The 19,649-nt window shown below is 45.2% G+C and overlaps 1 protein-coding gene across 3 annotated transcripts in view; it reads right to left on the reverse strand.

The window, feature by feature from the left end:
- GRAMD2B (GRAM domain containing 2B) overlaps window positions 1-19,649 on the reverse strand; it is a 120,863-nt gene that overhangs the window by 27,398 nt on the left and 73,816 nt on the right. For all 3 annotated transcript variants that reach the window (XM_037028614.1, XM_037028605.1, XM_037028621.1), the window contains one exon: window positions 278-397. In XM_037028614.1, the coding sequence (XP_036884509.1) occupies window positions 278-397 (120 nt within the window). The remainder of the gene's footprint in view (window positions 1-277; window positions 398-19,649) is intronic.

Raw genomic sequence — 19,649 nt, forward strand, 5'->3', positions numbered from 1 at the left:
AGTGAGCAAAGCCAGCGCTTTAACAAGAGGGCAGACATTCTGCAGAAGGCTGGGGCTGGAAGGACAAAAAGGTGCTTCTAGGAAGAGGCAGGCAAGGAAGGCAAGCGCCAGTGCTGGGATTTCAAGGGAAAACACCCACTTCCTCCTTGGGGGTGTTTTTTGCCTGTAGAAAATCCTCACTTTTTAACAACCACCATGACACTAGAAACACCAGCTCCTCCCGGCGACCCCTCCTCCCCAAAAGAGCAAAAGGAACACAGTCAATGTGAGGACTCACCGCAGGCCGATGAGTCTCTTCTGGTCTGGGGACTCGGCCTCGCTGGACGGGGTGGGAGGCTGGGCTGTTGGCGACCTGCAGGCCTTCTTTTTCTCCTCCATCCCATTCTCAGCCTCTGAGCTGGAGAAGAGAGGAAAACGCTTCACCTTAAACATCCAGAGGTGGGCGGACAGACAGAAGGATGAAGTCACCTTGCTTTCTGGAGAACAGAAGGATCTTCGATCCCCACCAGAAGGCTGAGGTCAACTTGGGCAGCTGTGCCCTTTCCGAATCTCCATTCTAACTCCTCTCAGCTGGCTTCAGCAGGTAAGCATCTGACTTTGTAGGGACCTGCTGCCTCCCAGGTCTGCTCCTGTGGGCCTGCTCTGCTCTGTTCTGCCTGGCTGCTGGAGTGGAGTGCACCTGGAGGCTGGGAGGGCCCTGCACATGCTCAGTCACGTGCCTTCAGCTAGGTGTGCGCCTTCCTGCTGGGAACCCCCACTGCCCTTTGTTTGCACTTGTCCTGTGCCACATACCACCTTTTGTTGTAGTTCTATAGGTCCCACTTAGGGTTGTTCTTTGAAGCTGGCACATCTTTACGCAAGTCACAGTCTCTCGTCTGTCTGCACAGCCACCAGGGCTGGCTGTGATCATTACCCCATCTTATAGGTGTGGAATCCGAGGCTCTCAGATATTAAATGCGGAACCAGCATCTGACTGAGTTGGGATTCAGACTCAAATCCGCCCATCTGATAGGCCTTTGTATACACGTGTGCCCTCTCTCTCTGTGTCTCCCTCTCTCCCCCTGCATCCATCCCTCCAGCCTCCCAACCACCTATAAAAGCCCCCGTATTAGCTCTTTGGTGCAAGAGCTCCAGCGTGAGGTGGGGATCTTGTTGATTTACATACTGACCACGGGATCTGGGACAATGGGGATTTATCATCATGATCAACAGGCTTTTTGGAAAACTAGATGTGACCTTGGTGAAAAGGAAATAGAAAGGAAAGGCCTTCAAGGTCCCCTCCCCCCCGCCGACCCCCACCCACTGTGGATGGAGGTTGAGCAGTGTGGTGGACACAGGAGCATCTCTGCAGCCTCAGGAACAGAAGAAACCATTTCTACGTGGGGAGGACAGGAAGGGCTGAGGGAAGGGGGAAGACGGGTGTTACACATGGATCAGACCCTCCTGGTGTCGGCCTGCACAGCAAAGAACTCACAGATAATACTCCTGAGAGTGTGAGGGCCCCGGTGACTGAGCATCGGGGAAGACATACTCAATAGCATTGCTATGACAGTTCAGTTCATTTTAATCCTAACTTACCACTCCTTTCGTATCTTTATCTGCAAATGAACGCACGGACAGGAAGTGCTTTGTGGTTGCTGAATTACCACTTTTTATAGCACATGAAAATTCCATGTGGCGTCAAAATCAAGACCATGAATTTCTGACAAGGTAGCCATTAAAAATCCCTACAAATGGCTGATGCCCTCTACTTGTAGTTAACACTTCTCTTTCCCTAAATAGGTGAGCATGTGAGGACAAAGTCCAACCCTCTACTTCTTCTGTTCTTTTCAAAGTAGTTAGACCACTTACGTACAGCAAAAGGGCTCAGTCCATGGCTGAGTTGCATTATGTGAAAAAAGGCACATGGAAAGCCTTGAACACAGGAAAACACTGCTTTGGTTTGAAAGAGAGGATTTTATTTAAGTTTAGCATAGAGTCTAATTTGTGGACTCAAAGAATTTTAGAACTGTTAAGGAGCCTTCAAGCCTATCTCTGCCTTTCCCCCCCAGCCCCCAAGTCACTGCTGTTCTTTGAAAGCATCAGGCAGAAAACCACTCGAGAGTTCCTCTTGAAGGTGGGAGACTGAGTGTGTGCAGAACGTCAATAATCCCTTCACCTGACGTTCACTCAACCCTTTACTGCATTTTAGGCAGCGGCAGATTAGGACTCAGAGGCAGAGCCATCACTGTCCTGTACAGCACCTTTGTGTGCTTTGAAAGGGCCGCCCCCCTTAGGAAGCACTCGTAAAGAGGCGCCCCTCTGTTTGGATGTAGCCCCCGATTCACAGCCTGACAGAGATAAGGTGCCTCTTGGTCTGGCCAGAAAGAGCCCAGCACCAAGGTGCAAGGAAGCACAGCCCGGCTGGAGTTCAGCCTCTCCTTGCCCCTTGCCAGTCAGGCACTCCTGTGCAGGGCAGGCACTAAGTGCTTCACCACGTGTGGTGGTCCTGATTCAGGGCCCCCAGTTTGGCACAGAGAAGGTAAAGTGTGCACCTCTTTACTAACCCATCCACAAGCAGTGCCTGTTAATGATAGAACATACATGTCTGCTCGTTAAAACGGCTTCTTTCTACAGTCTCTATCCTGTTTTCCTTGAACTTGCACTTGGCCTCCGGCACTGGTTCTGTCCTCGAAGACCCTGGGGGAGGGGGACAGGAGGCACAAGCTCCAAAGTCTTCCAACCCCGTAGTCTCTGCTCTGCTGCTGCTGGTTTTATAACTCACCAGGCCCCAGTTGATGCCTCCCTGTTCTGTTAACTTTTCTCCTCGCAAATAGCTTACTTATCCAACTACTAGATCAAAGCTTTTAAAAGTAGGGAACGTCTGTCCCCTCCCCTCCCCCACTGCACTCAGCTCAGCAGTTTGCTCATAGTGGTCATTCATCTGTATTGATCGATGCGGGATTAATTCTGTAGCGTCTCAAAGACTAAGTGAAATTCATCTGTGGACCAACTCAATTTTAGATTTCTGTCGACTCTAACTTGAAAATGCTATGGAAACTCAAGCAAGTTAATTCCTACCACAGGAGAGATTGTTCCGCCAGCACACTACCTCTCAGGTCTTGTCAGCAGTGGATTGAAACTACACAGAAATCAAACAGCAGAGACTCCGGATGTTTGAGGGAGCAGAATGCGGAGGGGAAATGCAACGCTCGTTACTGTTGTGAAGCTGACAACAGAGAAGCAAGGCCCTTTCAGGGACACCGACTAAGAGTCAACAAAACAAAGTAAAACAAAAAACAACAACAAAAAAATCAGTTCTCTTTTCTTTCTTTCACTAGGATAATTTTTTTTTAACTTTAAATTTACTGGGGTGGTATTGGTTCATAGGGTCATAGGTTTCAGGTGTACATTCTATGACACATGGTCTGTTTATTGCACTGTGTGCCCACCACCCAAAGTCAAGTCATCTTCCATCATCATTTAATTGGCCCCTTTACACTCTATCACCCCCCACCCCCTCCCTCTGGTAACCACCTTGCTGTTATCTGTCTGTGTCTAGGAGTTTCAGTTTTACATCAGTTTCACATGAGTGAAATCATATGGTTCTTAGCTTTTCTTGACGGACTTATTTTGCTTAGCATAATATTCTCAAGGTCCATCTGTGTTTTTACAAATGGCAGTACTTCATCTTTTCTTATGGCTGAGTAAGTCTTTCACTGTATACATGCACTACATCTTCTTTATCCACTTCTCTCCTGAAGGACACTTTGGTGGTTCTCTTTCTTCAAATGTTTATGGGAAGAAGCCCTGCTGGCAGGGCAGGGTCCTCAGAGTTAGGCAAGTGAGAGAGATGAGTGAGGGACGATTATAAGCGGCTATAGAAGCAGTAGCACATGCTGGGATCGCAGGACCGACCTTCACCTGGCCATGGCAGGTTCTTTCTTCTCCCATCTCCAACCCAGTTTCAGCACCAGTTATGGGCCCTGAAAGCTGCTCAGCAGGAATTGCAGAGCAGTGAGACAGAGAGCCAGGCTTATACCAGCCAGGCCCGACTTCACCTACGACGGGACGGCAGCTTTATTACCAGGTCGCAACTGCTTGTGTCACTGAGACACTGCCATACCCTGTTACACAATCTACAAATGAAAAACAGGTTAGACAATCCCTATCAACAGCCCACTATTTGTCAATTCCCAGACCTCATTAATCTCATGACAACCTGACTTCACAAATATTCAGAATTAGAATTCTCACATGGGGTCAACCATCATTCTTCCCGGAGAGAGACTCTGGCAGTGTATAGTTCTCCTGCCACATCGGTCTCCTGGGCCTGCCCCTCCTGCTGAGAACATGTTGTATTCAGGCTTCACATCACGTGAGTCGAAGTAAGTAGCTACTGGGCGCAGTGATAAGGAAGCTGCATCACAGGTAAACGAAAACAAGTGCCTCGCTGTGGTTCCGATCAGGAAGCTGTCTTCCCTCCCAATTACAATGGCACACACCCATGTGCGGGTCTACCTTCAAGATAAACTGGTCTAAGCTAACGGATAAAAAAACGTCAGTAAACTCCCTTATGATAGTAAGGGGAGGGGGAGGGCAGCTTTACATCCATTATCATTCTCTAAAAATCCCTGATCACCATTTCCTAAAACCCCAGTCTGGACCAACAGAGGTTTAGCAGGGACTCAGAGAGAGGAGATGTCCCCAGCAGAGGGCCTCCATAGGATGAAGTCCTCCCAGAGGACTGTCGTGATCTGGGCCAGATCTGTGCAAGCTCTGGCCACCAGTGTGGCCAAGACCCTGTACGGAAAACCGGCTGCACACAGCCTTGCCAGGACCTGGGCCGCACAGACCTTGTTTTTGGCACGCTGTCTGCTTAGTGGCTCCATGGCTAGCAGGCCAGGTGGCAACACTTGGGAAGCAGAGATGGGCTACAGGGACAGAGGAAGGCTCTGGGGACGGCTGGGCAGCAGCCATAGTCCAGAGACATCAATCACATTAACCAAAAATAAGGAAGCAGAAGGGGGCGTGGCAAGTGCAGGGGTTGTGATGGAGACCGGGCCTCCCCCAGGGCCCTCAGCCTCTCGAACGGCAGGCTGAACTCAGAATCTCCCAAACTAAACGTTTGTAAGTTAGGAAGAACAGCCTCTCATTTACAATCCTGATATACATCTGTCTAGAAACTTTAAATTTTAGTTCTTTATCTATTTACACATTTCTTTCTAAAGAGGTATTAGAAGCGCAAGTCCATGATTAAAAAGTTAGAGATGAAAAAAGAAATCTCCCTCTACCCCTGTTCCTCGGGTACCTCCTGTTGCCCCAGCTCCCGAGTGTCCTTCCGGGGCCAGTCTGTGGGCATGAGTGTTTTTTTCAAGCATATAAATATCTTGCTATTCTACACCGGGCGTTTTTGTTTTTTTTTAAAAGCTTACTGTGTCTTGGTGCTCTTTCCTTATCACCACACAGTTTCCTCATTCTTCTCAATGACTGCATAGAGTTCACTGCAATGGGTAAATTATAATCTAATCAGTTGTTTACCGATGGACACTTAGGTGGATTTCAGTCTTTTTACAAACATGAACAACACTGCAATGAACGTTCTTGTATGTTTATTACGTGTGTGACTATTTCCACAGGATAATTTCCTGGTAATGGGGCTGTGTCAATATGTACATAATTTAAAAGTTTTATAGTTACTGCTAAATTGCCCTCAGTACAGAGTTTGTGACGCACGCCTACAATATACAGCAGTGATTACACATTCTTACTAACAAGGTGTTAAACTTAAAAAAATAAATTCTGCCCTGGCTGGTGTGGCTCAGTGGGTTGCATGCCGGCCTGTGAACTGAGAGGTCGCCTCGCCGGTTCAATCCCCAGTCATAGCACATGCCTGGTGGGGGGGGGGGCAGGTCCCCAGATGGGGGTGGTTTGTGAGAGGCAACTGATCCATGTTCCTCTACCACATCAACATTTCTCTCCCTCTCTTTCTCTCTTTCATACCCTCTCTCTAAAAAAGAAATAAAATTTAAAAAATCCCATTATAGTTTTGATATTTACTCTCTTGTGAGTAAGGTTGAGTGTACTATTTTCATATATGTAAGATTTTTTTGAGTGTTCTGTTTTGTGAATTAAGCTGTCTGTATGTATGTTTTGCCCATTTTTCTATGTAGGCTGTTGAATAAAACATTTAGGGAGAACAATTCTTATCATAACTGCCTCGCTAATTTTTAGCAATATTCTAGACTTGATTTTTTAAAATAAATAATCTTAAACATTTAGAAAAGTTAAGCCAAAGGGAGCAGTAAGTATAATGTTAAATATTATAATATTTAACATTATCAGTATAATATTACTGAGAAAGAAGGAATGCCCAAAACGGTATCCTTCGGTTTTAGCAAAACCTATAGTGAAACATGACAGGCTTCTGTTTACATGGAGAACAGGAGCTCAGCTGTTCACCCCTCCTTTCAGAGTCCTGTTAAAAAAGTATTTATAAAAGAAGCAATAATCCTGACACAACATTGGAGGGAAAACGTCCACAGAAAAGTGATTTCCCCAAATGTCTGGAAAGTGGAAAGTAGAAAGTAGAAAAGTACAATTTAGTTCTTGCAGCAGAGTAGAAGAAGCCACAGTTGAGAACACGGACACCGATGGGCGGGAAAAGTGGTCCGTTTGTCCGAGTTTAATGAGGCGCTTCAGGAGCAGGGAGCAGATGAAAACATCGGATTAAATTAAAGATGTTCCTGTGAGAAATCCTTGACTCCCCCCGGCCCCCACTCCGGCCGCCAAACCCCATCCTCAGACCCAAATGGCAGTCAGGTAACTTACCCCCTGTGGGGAAGATAGCAGAAGGCGTGTCAATTAAAGACTGAACAACTCAGGTGCAGAAAACCAGAGTATCTGGTACAGAGGGTGGAGCCCAGAGTAAATCTCTCCTCATCCTTCCGTTTTAAATAAATTAGTCTCTAGGCAAAGTGCCAACTCCCTACCCATGTCCCTCCAAGGCTACCCTCGCCCCTCATCCATTTTTTCTCCTAGCTCCTCACTCTTAAGGAAGGACAACAAAGCAATGCCAGGTATTTGAAGAAAATCTGAAGTCTTACAGAGAAGTTCAAGATAAACCAGTAAGAAAGTAAAATTCTTAGAAAATTGACATCAGAGAACAGAATAAAGCTCGATACAAGAAACCCCCCAAACCTTATAATAAACATCTTCAGAGAAAGAACGTAGGACCCACAAAACATCAGTGTTGTGGAAAAGGAAACCGTCCCTAACACCTCAGTTCTCTGGGTCCAAATCCCTAAAAGCCTGCAAGGCACTCCGGGATCTGCCCCGCCCACCCACCCCGCCCTCTCTGACCTCCTGTCATTCAAGGCTCCCACTGCCATTCTGCTGCCTGGATGCTGTGCCCTCTACACAGCCTCCTGGCGCTCCCTCTTCCCCTGTTTAACTCAGATGCTATCTCCTCGATCAGACCTATATATTTAATCAGAGGGCTGGAAGATAGCATCAAGATACAGAAATATAAAAGGAGAAAAAGTGAGGGGGACAAGAAGACATGTTTAAGCCAGGCATTTTCATATCAAATGAACAGAAGTTCTGAATAGAAAAAAAATAGGAGGTATTATTAAAGAAAAAATATGAGCCGTAAAAGAGGGAAGGGAGGTTCCTAATTTCTTTTCTGAAAAAGTGTGGAGTCAAATTGATTTAACAAGAGATTTAGGCTGATGTATTTGTCAAAGACATAAATGTATGGAAATAGGAACTAGACAGAGCGATGTGCCTATTTAAAATTGGGAGTGGGAAGAGGGAGGCGGGTGGGCAGTTAATGTGAGTTGACTCTTCTGTTCCATCAAAACAGGAAATTGGAAGATAAGGTTTACAATTGGTAAGAAAAAAGGAGGAGGATGCATACATTTTTGTAGCTAATAAAGTCACCACTACACCTAAAATTGGGTATAATTTTAAAAGAGGCTCCTGGGAGGCAGATGGAGAATGGGAGCGGGGATTGAGTTCACTATAAATTTCAATGTACTATATTACTGTGATAAACACCTAAAGGCATTTATTAATATTCTCAGAGAAGGTGTAAAACAGAGAGTAGATCATCAAAACAGGCGGATTTACTCTCCTCACATGTTTGAGTTCCTACTATGCGTAGATTATGCCAGATGCTGTGCTCTCAAGTGACTTAGCCTTTATTGGGAATTTCTGTTTATCACACTGATAAAGCATAATACAGGTTACAAGGGATATCTGCCATAAGGTGCCTTGGAAGTTCAGAAATCTCTTCTAATTGTAAAGAGCAGAACCAGGGAAGTCTGGGGGAGGAGATGAGCATGTGCTTCTGTGGAGGTGGGAGAGTAAGTCTTTTCTCACTTAGACAAATTTATAACCGTATTTCTACTGAAATACATCTCAGCTGAAACCAGAAATGAGAATTGTATTTCTATTTGTCCTATAAAAAAATTAAAAAATCCAGTTCCTTTGGATGGGAAAATCCCAACCCTCCATGATCACATCGCAGTCATCTGGGTCACCTCGCTACCTAAAGCAACATCGTCTGCGTGCGAAGCTTACTGTGGAAGGATTGACATTCGAGCTGGGTGCACACAGCCTGGACTTGTGGAGATGCTGAAAGGGCGTGAGAAATACGGGAAGCGCAGAAAGGCCACACACGCACAGGGAAAGCTAGCACTCTGGTTCTGTCTGGAGTACAGGGAGCAGAAAGAAGCAGAAATCTGGTTGGTATGAAGTTTGATTCCTAAAGAGACAGGGCTACTTTTAGACTTCATTTGGTTCACAGTAAGGATGAGCTGAAGACTTTTTAACAGGAAGAGTGAAACAATGGGATATTAAGTGCCCACCTTTCCCCACATATAGATCATGGGGGTGCGGAGGGCCTGATGAGATACATGCTCCTGGAGGACTGTATTTGAATCAACATACAAGAATGGTGGGGGGAGGGGAGTGGAGGCTGGAGGCAGATTGGGGGAGGGGACAAGTTTGGTGGCAAGAAGTGGAGACTGCATTGGCGAGATGATCCTGAGACAGCACCAGGAGTACAGAGAGCAAGCAGGGAGAAGGACATCCAAGGTAACCCCAGGTTATTTGTCTGGGGGATGGAGAAGATAGCCTTACCACGAACACTTGCAAGGGAACACAACAGGAAATGTAGTTTGGTGGGAAGGGCTTTGCGAATCTAGTTTTAGTATAACGAACTTAGTATCATGTTAGCAGGTGGTACACTGCATCTAAAACCAAAACAGCCCAAAAGGACAACAAAAAGAATATCTGACTTTGCAGAGGAAGGGGTCTGCCAGTTGGATACTATTTCTGCGGAGGCCCAAGAACAAGGCAGGGCAAAGAGCAACACCTAATACTCAGCTGCGATACCAGAGCTGGAAGAATGGCTCACTGCGGGCCACCAAAGCAGCCCCAACAAACCTCTTTCACCTGGTCTCACAGAGCTCCCCTCTGTACGCATGAAAAGGGCAAGTCATTGCTCCGTGAACAATCATGCGATTCATTCCCACCTTTATTTTATATCTACTGCAATTCCGTTTTCCTAAATCACTGTGTATCTTTCAAAGCCTAAGGCCGCTCAACCCTGCAAAGTGTTTAAGTGTCAGCATTTTGATTCTGAGAGGTTGGAAACCCAACTCACATGAGCTTATATTTCAAAAGACACATCCACAAGGGCTTTTGTCCCTGGTTTAAGATGAAGTCAGCAGTAGAGAACAGCTGCAGACGTCTTCCTCCAACCTCTGGGAACACAGCAGTGACCTCCAGGGTCTCCCTCTCCAAGTCTTCTGCTACATCAATGCCCGATTCATCTTCTGGAGACACTGCCTCCCTTACGTCATGCTACTGGTCCGGAACCAACAATGGCTTTCTATCTACTGAGCATCGCTTTAAGGCATCTGGAGATGAGGAGCCACGGCACTCCAGAGTTTCACAATCTCCCTCTACTTTTCAAAAAGAATTCTGCATTCCAGCCACATCGGTCTTCTTGCCACCGCCTTGCTCACATCGGGCTCCATTCTCTGCGCTGACCCTTGGTTGTTCTGGTCGGGGTTATCCTCTCTGATCCTTCCTCACTACCCACAACTACCCTCTGTTCCCTGTCAGGATACGTCCACTATGTACTCTTCCGATATTGGCCCCAATGTCTGGATGTAAGAAACTGTGCCTGAACACTTGTCGGGCAGACAACTTTGAGTACATCTACAGTGCACAACAACACTCAGCATTTGATACAGGGCTTGGGCTTGAATTTTGTCTCAAATGTTATGTAGTGAACTCCTCTTCTAGCTTTACAAGCTCTTTGGGAAGAGGGCCATGCTGAGGAGGGGAGAGGAGGGAACGTGGCTGCCTCTTCTGTCCCCTCCACTGCGTCGCCACGTGTGCAGACTGTTTTCACCTGGCCATTAGTTAGGTGAGCAATAGTTTGAAATCATATGGAAACTCCACCACACCATCTCCATTGTTGGAAGAAACAACTGTAAGCAAAGTAATAATCACACTAAAAAACAACCCTCAGAAGTGGTATTTTGAGGCCAAGCATCATTAGAAAACAAGAAAAGAAAATGACAAGAAAATGCATCAAGGAGGCAGTAAGTGACTTTTTTAATTCCCAGAAAAGGTAGCTTGATGCTCTGATGTGGTTTCCTTTTATTTATAGCCTCAGCATGTAAACATGATTTATGTTTTATTGCTCAGTGCTAATAAAGTTTCTAAATATATATGTATGTATGTATGTATGTATGTATGTGTGTATCCACTGTAAACTGGGGCAGGGATTTTAAATATTCTTTTTTACATTTCTATCTTCACTCCATCTTTGAAGTTGTTCCACAAAACAGCTTCAAAACCAGCAATTGCTGAATGTCAAAGTAAGCTACTTTGCATATACCTACCATATATTGGAGAACACCTGTTAATTAAAGCTTTTGGCCTGAAGGATGTGCTTGGGGAAGATTTTAAAAGTAGAATGAAAAACTTACCCAAGCAGAAAGACAGGAATGCAAAGGAATAGGGCATGAAACCCAGGAAAAAATATTTAGGCAAAGTATACCATTAAACTCTTCAGCGGTCACGGCGTATACTTCAATGTCATAAATATCAAATAAGATTGAAAAGTACCTCAGGTACTTTAGAAATAACTATAATTAAAACCTAGATTATGGAGAGCAATTAGGAGGTAACATAGAAAAAGCACATGCCATGTGATGAATCAACACAACCATTTGGAATTAAAGATAATTCTGAATGATAAAATGAAACAAAGATGTTAATATAAACCAAACTTGCAATGGCTCAAACTCACAACTGTGCCTCTTACCCAGAGCAGGAGCTCTGAAATTTAAGAATAATCAAGAAGTTCTCTCTCTCTTTCTCATCCTCACCCAAGGATAGTTTTCCATTGCTTCAGTAAGAGAGGAGGGGAGAGAGAAACATCCATGCAAGAGAAAAGCCTCAATTGGTTGCCTCCAAGATGCACCCAGACAGAGAATTGAACCTGTAACTTTTTGGTTATGGGACAACGCTCCAAACAACTGAGCCACACTAGCCAGGGCTAAGAAGTTCTTTCACCTCGCTTTGGGTAAGGCCAGAAGTAAAAATTTCAAATGGAAATCTGGTCTATTTTTAAGCACCCCTATACTACAGAGATCTTATACCCAAGATAAATAGCCAGTTGGATACTAAGGACCATCCCTGTTCTCAAAAGATTTACAGATGAGCTGAAGTACATATGAAAAACAAAAGCCACTGGTACAGCAACCCTGTGAAACCCAGAATGAAACATGCTGATGCCTCCATTGGGATTATGCAGTACAAACTGGGAGTCCATCACAGAGAATCATGTTGGAGTTCCATTTTCAGAGAAAAGAGGACCACGGATCTCACAACACGGGAGGACGAGGACTTTAGGCAAAAGTAATAAAAAGATTCTGTGTCTAAGAAAGGAGAAAGGAAAGAAGTAACTTATAAATCAGGAACTGCCAAAAAAAGGTGTTTGTAGTACAAGAACCTGAGAGGCGAGCAAAATTATAAGGATAGGGGGTAAGGGTGTGGCTGAGCAGAGTTGTTTCAAATTCATGAGAGAGCCACTGGCTGGTATGGCTCAGTGGATTGAGTGCTGGCCTGCACACCAAAAGGTTACCAGTTCGATTCCCAGTCAAGACACACGACTAGGTTGTGGGCCAAGTCCCCAGTGGAGGGCATGTGAGAGGCAACCAATTGATGTTATCTCTCACACACTGATGTTTCTCTCACTCTTTCTCCCTCCCTTCCCCTCTCTCTAAAAGTAAATAAATAAAATCTTAAAAAATAAGTCTATGAGAGAAAAGCAGGGCCCTGCCATGATTTCCTGAGATGAGGCACAGCTTTATAAAAATGAGACTCCTGAAAAGATGATCGTCTATCTTCTGATAGATGGGTACTGGAAGAAAGGAATGTCGGAGAAACCCGGCTGAGAGGCACTTGCCCAGGAAAGAGGAGGAGTGAAGGCCAGATGGTAAGTGAGAAGGGGAAGCCGAGGAGACAGAGGCAGCCCAGAGAGAGACATCGCTAGCAGACTTCCTGGGCAGAACACTCCTTTATGTTAACACAAATTCCTCTTGAAATAAATTTCATTTCTCTTGTTACTATACCTATGATAACTTTTATTTGGAGAGAGAGGAAATGTATCATGCCAGAAATACATGTAGTTATCCAGAAGGGACTATTTTACCTATTAATAGCACAGTAACATTGAAGGCTTAAAAAACAAACAATTAAAAACCCCAGGGCCATTAGAAGCTGACTTGAGAAGAGAGAAGTGTTTGCTTTTGTTTTGAGAACCCCTGTCTCCATGGAGATGAGCTGAGCTACACTGGCCCTCAGCTGGTGGAGGGGGCATTTGGACCCAAAGCATGGAGGTGTGAGCTGCCTCCTGCCTTCCTGCCTGTTATCGCGGATGACTGAAGTGCTGTCTTTCCTCTTATGACCTTCATTTTCTCAGCTCTCTCTGTTCCATGCAGGGGAGGAAAAAACCCCCCAAAAGTCTAAAAGACCAAGATTTGTGGGCATTGCAGCAGAGTGAAAAGTTACCACAACAGTCCGAATGAGCCCCAGAGAATGCTCCAGAACCTGTCTTTCCCTTGTTGCCCCCACTCAAACTGGGCAGCGCTACTTCCTCAGTCTCTGGTGTTCAGACCTGCATGAGCACGAGGACGGCTTGGGATGCAGCCCGGGCTGTGCCGCACGGGAATTTCCCAGAAGTCAGCCTCCCACCCCCAGCCACGTCGCCACCCACCCTGATCAAAGTGGGCATGGGATGTATGGATGTTGTTAATGTGAAAATTCCCTTTGCTTAAGAGCTCTGTATTATTAAAACTCAGATTCCCTTCTAATGAAAAATTAATGGGACTCAACTTCTGGGGAAGAAAGGTACTGTCACTTTTTAAAAATAGGTTACCTACATGTAAGAGAAAACAGTCTCCTATTAAAGGGTTTGGCTTCCCCCAAACACTCCCTAACTAGATACACCTACTTCAGAAAAGAATGGTGCATGCTATCCTATGGCAAGAAATAAAAAACAGGACATTTTTAGTTACTTGAAGCTTTAAGGTTGAAAGTGTTGATGTCCCCTAATAAACCTATTAACGGTCTCTTACCTGTGTATGTTTTCCCCTGGAATCTAACCCTGTGTTTTCTACACATTATTGTCAATGATATGGAATTATTCAATATTTACATCACAATACGTGACACATGATATAAATGACACATCATACATTATCATACTATCTGTTATTGTAGGCACCAAAATTATTGAATAATTGTACAACTAACAATGACTCACTGTTGTTGAAGAGACATCTAACATCCTTACTTCCTGTCCTTAATTTCTCCCACAGCAAATATGCAATTTTTTCTACCTGTGCTGAAAATATATTCCTTTGGAAAACACCCGTCCTCTGCCTCTTCCTGGTCACTCTTTCCTACTGAACTTTCCGGATTACTTTTCTTTATATTGCTGTTCTCAAAGCACATTCCCACCCACACCACCATACCACACCAGCCCTCATGCCAACTTTATGAGGCAAGTATGTGAGACGGGTGTTATTCCTATGTCACAAATAAGCAAACTAAGATGAGAACATTGAGGGACCACACAATAGTGAGTGACTAGACCCTCCCTACTCTCACACTTGGACTGTCTCCCACGAAACCCGGGCAGACACCAAGACCTGTGGATTTTACGTCCTTGATGGTTTCCAGTTATGCCCCGCCCTGTTCTCGCCTGGCTCTGTTGGCTTAGCTAGGGTCCTCGGTGTCTCCGCTGGGACCACCGCACCGCCCTACCTCACTTCAGTTAGTATGTGGGACACTTCCTCCTCCCATCTCAGCCCCTTCCATCTGTATGGAAAATCACTTGGTCTGTGATTTTCTCCCAACCCCAGCCCACGAAAGCCCTTTTGTTCTCCACGGCCTGCAGGATAAGGCTGAAGAAGAGGATGGGGGCCCCTCTGCAAGCTGGAACCTCCCCTGCTGGCTTTTTCACTCCTGCCATGTTTCCAGCCCTGCGCTTGGGCTGCCCAAGACCTGTCCCCGGGCCCTGGCCAGCACTGCTCACCTCCCGAGGCTCAGCTCTGGCTGGGCCTCCTCCTGCAGGAAGCCTTCCCCAACCTCTTTTGTGCCCTGAGGACTGACCCTCCTTTTTTGTGAAGTTCCTGCTCAGTACCTTCTAAGGTATGGTGTCCATGGCAACTGTACATGTTAACACGGGGTCTGCTTTAAAAGGACACATGGGCCACCATCTACCTGCCTTTCCCCTCCTTAGACCACAAGGCCCTGGAGGGCAAGGTCTGGGCCCGGTAATGAGTCCGTATCTCCAGGGAGGAAGGTGCTCCCCTCACCTCCCGTAAGTCCCCGCCTGCCCTAGACCAGCACCAGAGACCACTCTGATTTCCAGCCCAGAGCCCTTTTTGGCTACACCAGACAGTATAAATAGCAACAGGAAGGGATGTACTGTGCTGGAAATTCTTGAACTTGGGAAGACTGGCATGGGAAAGGCCAGAGAAGTTTTCCACTGGGGGTTGGATGGTGTTCTGGCAAACCCAGATTGAGCTGGTCAGGGGCAGTTTTAACAGGGCAGTGGCTCACCCTTCCAATTCTCCCAGACAAAGATCTGACATATCCATCCCGCACAGGTTATGGGTAAAAAAGAAACATTTTTTTCGAGGAAGCTTTATTGCTTCTTTCTGCAAAAGTGGGTGAAAGGTAGTGGAGTCTGCCTTAGTAGGGCCCAGTGAGCAACTTGTTCATGCTGGGTGGGAGCGTCGTGCCTTAGCTGCCTTTACTTTGTTGAGGGTTCAAAGGGCAACGCTTAGATATTCTAGATTCCAAGACACTGGAAGAACGCAGGATTGCTTTTCTTGTTTTTCATCTCTGAAACGACATGGGTAACGCTTAAGGAGAAGACTCTAGTCTATAATCTGTCTTCGTCAGAGCAGCCCAATGCACAGTTTCTGGGAGTGGCCTCTTCACAAGGGATGTTTATCATATTTCAGTGTCTTAATGAGAGCCCTGCTCTCTCACCTCCACAGCAGGGCCTGCCTCCCACAGCCCGTGTTACAGGGCTGCAGTGGGCAGGGCTGCTCTCCGTCACGTGAGACCTGGGTTCGGAACACACATCCCCGCTTTTTTTTCCTTTACAAAATGTTGGGTGGAGGAGCTGAGGGGACATATGCTTTTCCTCTGTGGCCCGTGACTCTGAGTGCTGCTGAGCAGAGGACCCGTGGCAGTGTTGGATCAGCCACAGATTTCATCAGGGAAACTCAGACTGGTCCACTCTGGGGGAATGAATACTTAACACCACAGCCGACTGAGTAATGAAAGGTACCCACATATTTTCACAAGTGATTTGAAAAATGTCCAACCACTATCTATGATAATTTTATGACATATGCAAGGGAGAATGATTACATGCTCAGGGCCAGCCTCATTTCATCTGCATTCCTGCCCACTCCTCCCACCTCCTACTGGGTTAGAAGCAAATCCCTGCAGTTATCTTTATGCCTTTAATGACTGCAGCATGTAGCTCTAGAAGATAAAGCTTCTTCTGTTTTTTAGAAGGAGCCGTCAACACACAAACACAATACCAATTTCAAACCTGAAAAGGATTAGCAATTGTAGCTGAGTTGAAACATAAGTGAAATCTAGCAGTTCTTCAGGGAAGGTATTAGCATTATGCGTTATTGTTGACGAGTAGCCGGACGTGCCACCCCCAGCGATGCCACTTGGGTACATCGGTTATTTTGAGCTGCAGGCACTTGAACAGTAAACACAGGGAAAGGCTTTCTATGAACTTCCTTGATCTGCCTGAGGACAGAGCCTCCAGAAGGAGACGAACTGTCTAAATTCCTCCCTGAGAGTCTCATCAAGCAGAGAGGACTGACTCATCAAGGACAGGAGCCCAGAAGGCCACACCACAACCAGACAAACTTGATTGCGAACTGTCAGACCTCCCATCTAGTCTACGGGCCCTCATCTTTCCTGAAAGTCATTTACCTTTCCCTGAAAGGCCGACATCCACCTTCGTTCTCCTTGTAAGATAATATTTCATCCCAATGGCATCTGGGAAGTACTCATTTTTTCCCTGGGTATCTCCCATGTATGCACCAGGTATATATGCTAATAAACTTGTTTGTTTTTCTCTTATTAATTTGTCTTTTATTATAGTAGTCTTGGCTAAAAATTTAAAAGAATACAAAAAAAATCCCTGTTCTCCTCTCCAGTGTTTAGGATTAAAGTGGACTGAATCATCTCTAGGCACATTATTGGATACTGGAGTGTGCAGTATGGGACGCGGGAGAGGTCACGTTCCTGCATTCGTTTACCTGGCTGTGGCCAGCTTGGCAACGGGAGGTACGTACCTTGGTATCTCCATTTCCTTTTATTTGGGAGCCTGGCTGTTCTGGCTACTGTGAGCAGAGGTCTGAGGAGGAAACAGACATGCCATTCCCAGGCCAATCTCAATTCCTGGGCCAGATTAAGTTTTCTTGGGGATGAAGGAAAAGAGATTCGCAACTACATGGGTCAACAGGAAGCTGGTTGCAATTGTGAGCAGAGGGTATCCAAATGGATGAGTGCCCACAACTCTCGCCGGGATGACGGAGCCATACGCCTCCTGCCTGTACCTCCCAGCGCAGCTGCTCGGCTCCAATCTCTCCAGCTCACACCCAAGGGAGAGTCTGGGCAGAAACCAGAGCAGCAGCAGACACAGGGAGTGATGTGACATGACAGCTCAGCCGCCTATTGCTTCTGGCCCATCAGTGCTTTGTGTCATCAAAGTCTGGTCTGCACTGGCACTCAGGTGGTCTCGGCTTCCCACAGACAAGTGCAGTTGCCTTTGAGAAGTCACAGCATTAAGTCAGACCTTGTGAGCATGGAAACTGACAATTCTGCACCATTCTAAAAAGCAAGCTGTATGCGGGTTTGAGACAAAATACAAAGTTCTAGGTGCAAAAATGAGCTCTCTCAAAAGATGAGATTTTTAGAATTTGTCAGTCATAAATATATGGCACAACTGGTACCTGCTCTTTACCTATGCAAGACGTCCTTGCCAATTCATAGAACAAAAACCTACAGAATTCTGTTCACAAGAAAAGGATCTTACAATAATTCCTACCCTGTCCTTGAATGGCTTGAGATACCAAACATGCAGATTACCTTAGAATAGCCACTAAGAAAAGGACTTTTCTAAGCTGTAAGGCCAGCTATTATTTTAAAGCTATCTGATTAGTATGGTTTGCTCAATAGTAGGAGATAATGGGTAAGACGCCTATTTTGTAGGATTCCTGATTTCCCTTACCACGAGCCCTGGAGGCCCCCCAGTCCCCCACCCCAATGTGTTCCATGTCTGTTCCTTTGGAATAAATAGTCTTGTGAAAAGGTTAAGCCAGGACTGGGGATGAAGGTATTGGAAGGCATCTGTATCTTTTACTGATCTGAATGTTAACAACACAAATGCATGAAGTCCCTGGTGGCATCTTTCCATCACCGCTGAAGAAGACAGCAAAGATACTATATAGGTAAGCCCTCGACTATGTCAACATGGCCCTGGGACAGTAGTAGGTTACCTGGGTAAAGGGTGACCCTGGAGACAGAGGAGGAGAGGACTTGTGAAAGAGGGTGTGAGAGGGCTCAGTAGGCTCAAGGTTTTGCCCGGAGGGGCTCTGGCTCAGGACACAAATACATAGGCTGACCTGAACCAGGACTGAGAATACAATAAGGCTAAAGAACTTTTTTCTCCTTCAAGATGGCCATTGAGGTGTGTTTGTGCCACACAGTTTCTAGTAAGATCGGTTTGTGAACTCCCTAAATCAGTGGTTCTCAAAGTGAGGCCCAAGGACCTTCTCTACCAGACAGAACCACCTGGGGGCTTGGGAAGAGGAGCCAGTAAAAATGCCCATTCTTTGCCCTGTATCAGACCCTTATAAGACCTGAGGCTTATACCCACTGAAGTCTTGGAACTACTGAGCTGAGTATGAACCAAGCCAAGAAAATTGGGTCCACTGGGAAGCCAATCAATTACTTTTATTTCTTTCACCCAGCAATTTTATAAAGAAGGCTTGGGAGAGAGTGGTAAATTTATCAGCACAAATTAGCATGTCTGGAAGAACAATCCCCCTTAATGATGACTATATAATGCTACCTCCTGGAATGACATGTCTATATTAGTTAAATGCACTATCCAAAATCAAAATACAAATGACTTTTGAGTTTTCTTTGGGAGGTATAATTACTGGTGATTTTTGTTTTATTTGTTACAAAGATCTACAGTTGTCAACGTTACTATGAGGGGCTTCCTCTAATCCTAGATATTAATTTATTTAAAACTTCTTTTAAAAAGAGAAAGAGAAAAAGAAAAAGGGACACAAGTTTGAGACACCAGTTATGCACAATATTTTAAACTAGGGTGGATTTCAAGTAAATGTTTAGGGAGGGGGTTTAAGCAGAAGGCTCACCCCCCAAAAATCTGTAAGTTTTATAATGCATTAATTTGAATACACCTTAAATAATGCATTTTACATAGGGTTTTGACCCTCACTGGTGTGGCTCAGTGTATTGAAAGCTGGCCTGAGAACCAAAGGGTCACCAGTTCAATTCCCAGTCAGGGCACATGCCTTGGTTGTGGGACAGGTCCCCAGTTGTGGGTGTATGAGAGGCAACCAAACATTGATGTTTCTCTCCCTCTCTTTCTCCCTCCCTTACCCTCTGTCTAAAAATAAATAAAATCTTTAAATAAATAAAATAATTTAAAAATAAGTAAGTAAATAGGGTTTGGGATAGGTTTCAAAATTATACTGATGTAAACACTCAGGTAAAGAAAGTGGCTGAAAATGAGATTAGAGGTTAATGTGCTAAATTTGAACCCTATAATTTAAGAATACATCATGAGTCTATCTTCTGTCATTTAGATTTAGCCTAGATATTCTTATATGCTTATTCTTTCCAAAGAATTTTAGACTCACTTTGTAATGCTTTCTTAAAGTCACTGAGATTTGTTTAGTTGCACTGAACTTACGAATTTAACATACACAGCTATCTTTACATTATCGTGTTTTTCTTTTAAAGAAGGTAAAACTCTCCATTTAGGTTGTGTTTTTAGTAGG

Source organism: Sturnira hondurensis, unplaced genomic scaffold, assembly GCF_014824575.4.
Source record: "Sturnira hondurensis isolate 20B ecotype Veracruz unplaced genomic scaffold, ASM1482457v3 Scaffold0001509, whole genome shotgun sequence".
NCBI classification, from domain to species: Eukaryota; Metazoa; Chordata; class Mammalia; order Chiroptera; family Phyllostomidae; genus Sturnira; species Sturnira hondurensis.